At 43.6% G+C, this 6,641-nt stretch overlaps 1 protein-coding gene across 3 annotated transcripts in view; it reads right to left on the bottom strand.

Moving 5' to 3' along the window:
• Positions 1-2,313: 2,313 nt before the first annotated feature.
• The window catches only part of Appl2 (adaptor protein, phosphotyrosine interacting with PH domain and leucine zipper 2), a 52,907-nt gene continuing 48,579 nt past the window's right edge, over positions 2,314-6,641 (bottom strand). Inside the window, exons 18-21 of one of the 3 annotated variants that reach the window (XM_006241201.5) lie at positions 5,439-5,475; positions 5,075-5,215; positions 4,238-4,285; positions 2,314-3,125 (exon numbers count right to left, since the gene is read on the bottom strand). In XM_006241201.5, the coding sequence (XP_006241263.1) occupies positions 3,117-3,125; positions 4,238-4,285; positions 5,075-5,215; positions 5,439-5,475 (235 nt within the window). In that variant the 3' untranslated portion in view covers positions 2,314-3,116. Of the gene's footprint in view, positions 3,340-4,237; positions 4,286-5,074; positions 5,216-5,438; positions 5,476-6,641 lie in introns of all 3 variants that reach the window. The other 2 variants (XM_039079421.2, NM_001108741.1) reach the window with 2 other exon arrangements.

The following is a 6,641-nucleotide window of genomic DNA, read 5'->3' as shown; positions in this document are numbered from 1 at the left end:
GCGTTGGTGACAGACAGTTCAGACTGCAGTTTTTATTTTTTTGCTGCATGTTTTTGTTTTGTTTTTAAACCAAGGCCTTGCAACATTAGGAATAGTTTAATAGGATTGTAAAAAATCCTCAAATGGAAGACTGCTAGAGTAAGAAGAAATCTGTGTACCTGAAGCAAAGTCATGGGACTACGTAGATGATGATAGCACAGTTAGAGCTCAGCTTGTGAAGTAAACATGTAGTTAAGTATAAAAAAGGTTAAGTTGGTGGGTTTTCCCCTCGCCATTTCAGTGGTGTGGGTCCCGCTTATCTCTAGTTCCCATCAGTGAAAGAGAACATAGGTGAGATTTATCTCCCAGTTGATACAAATACGACATCATAATTTTGCACATGTTTAAGAACTACAAGTACATTTACAGAACCGTGTGTACTGAAATATTTTCAGTAATTCTCCTATTAAGATGAAGGGCATGGCAGCATCCATAAGCATGGCCTATGAAAAAAAGCACTGTTAAGGTATTTCATCTTGGGCGGGACAGATGACTCAGCAGTTAAGAGCGCTGACTGCTCTTCCTGGGGTCCTGAGTTCAATTCCCAGCAACCACATGGTGGCTCACAACCATCTGTAAAGAGATCCAGTGTCCTCTTCTGATGTGTCTGAAGACAGCTATAGTGTACTCATAGATAAATAAATCTTTAAAGGAAAAAAAGGTATTTAATCTTTGGAAAATTTGTACAAAGGTAAGCATTAAAAAATACCTCTGGTATCTGAGTATCTTCAAAATTAATACATTAAGAACATTTGGCGATGGCTTGGTGTCTGAGGTTGTGACACTGGAGGCAAATGGATCCAAATCTCAGCTTTCCTAGAAGCAGCTGACTGACGCTGTCTGGGCCCCACGTGCTCCAGCAGAGGTTGGGACTTTTATTTATCTCAAAGGTCTCTAAGGACTAGCTTTTGTATATAAAGGTCTCTAAGGATTGGCTTTTGTATATAAGGAGGTAGTACTTTAGAGCTGGGCGTGGTGACATATACCACATCTAGTGTTGGGGAGAAAAGCTAGGGGGAATCTCGAGGTAGAAGTCAGCCTGGGCTAGAGAGTGAGACTGTATCTGAAAAAAGGGAGCAAGGTTTAGTGCCTGTGTTCTATAAAGTGCTGTTACTATTAGTGAGTAATGTTTAGGTTATTACCTCTGTTTTATGGTAGAAGTACATTGGGTGTCTGAGTGTGCTTGTTGCTAATCTCTGGTCGTGGCTCAGCTGGTTGTTAACAGTGTAGTACTATTCCCATTGTCATTACGGTGTTTGTGTGGTGGGAGGGGGGATTCAAACCTATGAACACCATTTGTATATGAATTATTTGAAAGTATTTAATCTTTTAAATGGTATTTAGAATTGCATTAGTGTTGCAGAATCCGCACAGAAGCTCCCCTAAAGAAGGCAGTCAGAAGCCCCACTCTGGGAATGGAAATGTCTGCTAGCTGACTTTTATTAAGGTCCTGCTCATCTTTCGGTTGGGCATGTGGTAATCTCTCAGTGCTTTTCATGCATTAGAGTGATTTTGGTAAGTTGAGACAAAGGACCAAGTCACCACTGCTTCTGGCGTAGACTGTATGTGAAGTCCTTGGGAAGCCACCAGGGTAGCGTGAGACCCAGTCCCACTACCTTAGAGGTCCTCCAGCTGCTCCACCTCCTGTGGTCATCTGTTCCTGCTTCTACAGTTGTGTTCTCCCAAGTAATGCAGTCCAGTTAATAGACATGAGCTATTCTGACTTTATGCCTTTAAAAATGGAGTATTCTGAAGTTCTTCATGTTGATTCAGGACTAGAGTAGGTTAAGCTTTCCTTCTCATAACTGGTTACACGTACACCAATGTTTTATTCTCCTGTTGATAACTGGACTTCTGTGTCTGGGACAGAGTGATCATTCTCCTACATGTCCTGGCGTGTGGGTGCTGGGACAAGTGCTTTTGGGTTGCACTGTAGACCGTGGAGCTGACCCTGTGCCTTCTGTGAGAAGCATCCATTGCTTCATTCCTGCCGTCTGCTATGTGTGTAGCTCTCCCTTCCTGTTGAGCCTGGGCATATTTGTTTCCAAGCCTTTCTATGTCTTAACAAAGTCTTCTCCATATTTAGGTACTTGGTCTCGTGTGTTTGGTTGTGTCTTTGCTCAGTCTATGTTTTCACTCTGTCATGGTGTCATGGCCTAATGACACCTATACCTCCAGCATCCAGAGCAAGACTGCAAGGCCAGCCTGGGCCACATACAAGACTTTAGTGTGTTCTTGTAGGGTGATCTATAAACTAAGCACAGTAAGCAAAGAAAGAGATGAAACAGTTTTTATTGCTAAATTATTACAAAGGCAGGTTGTTGAAGGTGGTTACAATTAATTTATGCTGCATGATTTCAAGATCTTTATCTCTACTTCATAACTAGGAGTTGGAGATTGGTCTGGGTCTCCAGGAACCAGAATCATCAGGGTAGAAACCAGAACTTCAAACATAGTTCCACAGCCCGCTGAGCTTCAAGTGAGTGTTAAAATTAATTGGTCCCTTTGAGGAAGGTCTGGCTCAGAAGAAACAGGAACTAGTAGAGCTGTCCCTTGCTCACAGTGAATAGCCCCAGAAAGCAGCCACATTTAAGAGGACCTGAAGCTTTTGAATGAAAGCTTGTTTTGAAAGGTTCTGTTGTGAAGATTTGCTATCTGCTAGTGTTTAAGACCAAATTGCATAGCAATGCCATGAGGTCTAGGCATGAGACCAGCGGGTTATAAATATATAATATTCAGAATGACAGGCACTTAAAAACTAAGTAAAATACAAAAATAGATCATATTAATAGGAACTATTTAGTATTTAACAAGTTGTAAATCCAGGGTTTTTCCATTTACAAAAGGATCCTAGGAACTGAAGTGATGCTATCCAAATAAAGTGAACAATGCATTTTTATAGCTCTCATTCTGGGCCCCCAACAGTCTGAAGCAAAGACTTACCACAGAGCACCTAAAATAGCATTTGTAGATGGGTAGGCACGCTCTCACCCATTTCTGACTGTCTCCCTCCCAAGTCTCTGTGCCAGGGCATCCAAGGGTACACTCCACACGTGATTGTCGGTGTTCTAATCAGGTCAGTGTGCCTGTACGTCAGAGAAGTTGAAAACCCCTTAAGGAGTGGCTCTCCTTCCCACGCGCTCTGACCCCCGATGCCCAAGTGAGTTATGCTTCAGACTCTGCGCCTCTGTGGTCACTTGGACTTCCGCCAGTGTCATCTGCTTGATCGTTTAACAGTACATATTTTCCGTCATTGGTTAGTGGTACAGACAGCATTAATCGAGCCAGTGCTTCTGGATCCTGAAGTTAAAAGAGTTTAAGAGAGAGGGGAGAAAAAGCTTAAGATGCACTTGAACCCCTGTGGCTTGGCTTTCAGTGTTGTGTGCTGTAGCCCCATTCCTCCTAATGCTAGTCTGTGGGCTGTCATCTGCAGACTCGAGATAATGTCTACATTCCAGGGGGATTAATGGGTAATGCATACCTCCCTTCAGAGTCCCCATGGAACACATCGCTCCACAAAGCTTGCCTTGTGTACCTTTAGGGCCCTTTGGAGTTGGCAAAAGCTGTACAGGAACCCACTCTGTACCGTCCTCCTGCTCACTATTGCCCTTGCACAACAAATTGTGAGAAGCAGGCGTGTGCACTGCTGACCTAGAAACCTGGTCTCTGTCTACTCTGCAGCGCTTCCTGCTCTCCCAGGCAGACTGAAGCTTAACTCACCTAAAAGCTTTTTAGATGAATGGAAGGCTGAACTGTTAAGTAACATGGAGGTCTCGGTCTCTGCTCATGTCTAGTAAGTCCCTGTCTGGTGGCTGTCAGTGCTGCTGCCTGTCGCCAGCCTCTGGGGCTGGGTGCCAGTGCAGATGAATTAAGTATTGTGCCTTAGTTGGAAAGAGAGGATCTCTAGCGAGTTTGAGTGCAAGCGAGAGCATTAGTGAGGAGAAGCTGCAGCGGTGCTGTTTAATAAGAGGAAAGCTGTGTTACCAGACGGTCACCTGAGCTGACGGACCTCGTTAGGAAGCTTAAGAAACCCCCAAGAAACCTCCAAGAAACCCCCAAGCTTGAGCACAAAGTGGGTATCACTGTTTTGTTTTCTGTTTTGTTTTGGGGTGGTTTTTTTTTTTCTCTTGAATATCACTGTGTCTACAAATGTTATTGAACAAAATGGCTATTGAACCAGTCCTAAAATGCATCTTACCTTTTGAACCTCAATAATTTCTTTCCCCAAATTAATAGCATAACATATCTGTAAAAGACAAGAAAATAGTGTTTGGCAAAGGTAGACAGAGGTAAGCATTATAGAATTCCAGGAGCACAGTGAGAGAGGCCTGTCTGCTCACACCCAGAAGGGAAGGCAGGGTCTGCTGCAGGAGCCTTGTTCAGTGGCACTGTTAGGGCACAGGTAAGGGGAAGACCCCAGTTATCTGATGTCTGCAATTCTTAACAGGATATTTTCCCCCTGCATGTTCATAAGCCCAGTGGTTAAAAGAAAGTACTTAATGACAAGACTGCTTTCGATGAATTCTAAGTACCACCCGAGTTCAGTGTTTTTCATACAAAGGAACACTTGATTTTTTTTTTTTTTAAAAACTTGGCTTCTTCTGAGACTATTTTTCTATTTTTCTCTCTTTCTAATTTCTTTAAAACTGGTTCTCAACCTGTAGGTCACAACCCCTTTGGGGTTTAGCTAACCCTTTCATAGTGTCACCTAAGACCATCAGAAAATGGATATTTACGTTACAATTCATAACAGAAGCAAAATTATAGCTACCAAGTCTCAATCAAAGCACTTCGTGGTTGAGTCACCATAGCATGAGAAACTGTATTGTAAAGGGTTGAGAACCACTGCCTTCAAAGAACATATTAAAGTGCTTTTTAACATTTCATGATACCAAACAATTATATCTACTTATTAGGGTTGTCACCTTGTTAGACTGTATTCCGCCTGAACGGAGGCACCTGAACCAGGTGTCTGTATGGACAGTGAAAACCCAGACTCTCTAAAAACAGCCTTACTGAGGGACAGACAAAATACCTTCTCGCCTTCTGAGTTGCTTTCAAAAATGTATGTGCTCAGAGACTCTTCTCCTGTAGACTCCGGCACTCGGATGACGAAGCCAACCAGCCTTTTGTTTTCTTGATGAGCAGCAAACTGTGTGACACTGGTGAGCTCAAACTTTTGGGGGGAGAGTGCAGAGGGAAGACAGGACAGGGGACAGAATGAATCATCACATAACGAATTTAAAAACCAACATTGTTTTCTATAGCAAAGTTGAAGATGTGCATAGCGGGTGGGATGGTCCTGGGGCTTGGCAGATTGTCCTGGGCATAGGTTGGTCTTCCGGGGCAGAGGGGAAGTGAGGTACAGCTCTAAACATAAAGATGCAGCAGGTACTTACACAGGCCCGTGACACTTGAGTCTGAGGATCTATCAACCTGAAATCGTAAGACAGGCATCACAGACATTAAACCCCACAGATGTCCCATGTATGAAAAGTAAGGCCTGCTTGAGGGAAAGATAAGGCAGTCCTGTGTGACCCCGTGCTGTGGTTTCTACCCAAAGTACCTGGCGTGGAAGACTGCATAGCAGACAGGAAGTCAGTCCTACTGTGGTTTCTACTATCCTGATACATAACACAGTGGGCCTTCTGTACGGATACTCGTTGGCAGCTTAGTCCTTAGGCGCTGAAACACCTTACCCTATGCAGTTTATTCAGAGAAAAGGAGAGTGGTGGGAATGGGAGGCCTGACCAAACTAATGTGTGGCTGTGACCAAAGAAGGCCATTGTGAGAGATGGGGATGGCTCAGTGGGTTAAGAGCCCTTGCTATGTGAGGCATCAGTGTAGACATTAACAGCCACATGTGGTTGCATGTACCTGCCCCAGCCTTGAGTGGCTAGAGATGGGTTGATCCTGGGTGCTTGCTTCTGGCTCGGTGAGACTTAAGGACTACGCTGGCAAGCAACAGGATCAGACACCCGATGTCTGTCTCTGGCCTCCACATGTGCCCAAAGGGCACCGAACACATAGAAATAATACATCTCTAATGCCTTCCAAAAACACACTTCATTTTGTCTGAGAATGCTGATGTTTGCTGGCAAGGCATTACTGAATCACTCGCTACTGTTGTAGATGATACAGTGCTATTATGGACTTCTGGTGTTAAAATTAATTGGCGTATGGTGTACTTTTTGAGGGATTGATGCAAATTTTTACAGGTGAAAGTAAACTGACAGTTTGTAAAAATGTCTAGAATAAGCAAATATGCAGAGATAGTTCTAGATTTTAAGCATGTGTCAATTTCTTCAGAAGCTTTTTTTAAAGACAGGGTTTTATTTGTAAATCTTAATTCTCAGGGATGAGGTCCCTAACAAGTTTTTTTGTTTTGTTTTTGTTTTTTAAAGAGATTTTAAAAATGGAGTAGGCTGGGGCTCACTGAGCTCATTTCCTGCCTGCTTATTTTGATCCCTGGAATTGACTCACCAGAGTTGTCCTCTGGCCTCCTGTAGAGTGTGCACACACACAGTTACTCAAGAGTGAAGTAGGTCCTGGCTGCCTTTGTCCTGCTGGCATGCACTAAGTGCTGCCAGAGTGCTCCTTCT

Source organism: Rattus norvegicus, chromosome 7 (assembly GCF_036323735.1).
Source record: "Rattus norvegicus strain BN/NHsdMcwi chromosome 7, GRCr8, whole genome shotgun sequence".
NCBI lineage: Eukaryota > Metazoa > Chordata > Mammalia > Rodentia > Muridae > Rattus > Rattus norvegicus.
This window is presented reverse-complemented; position numbering and strand designations above follow the sequence as displayed.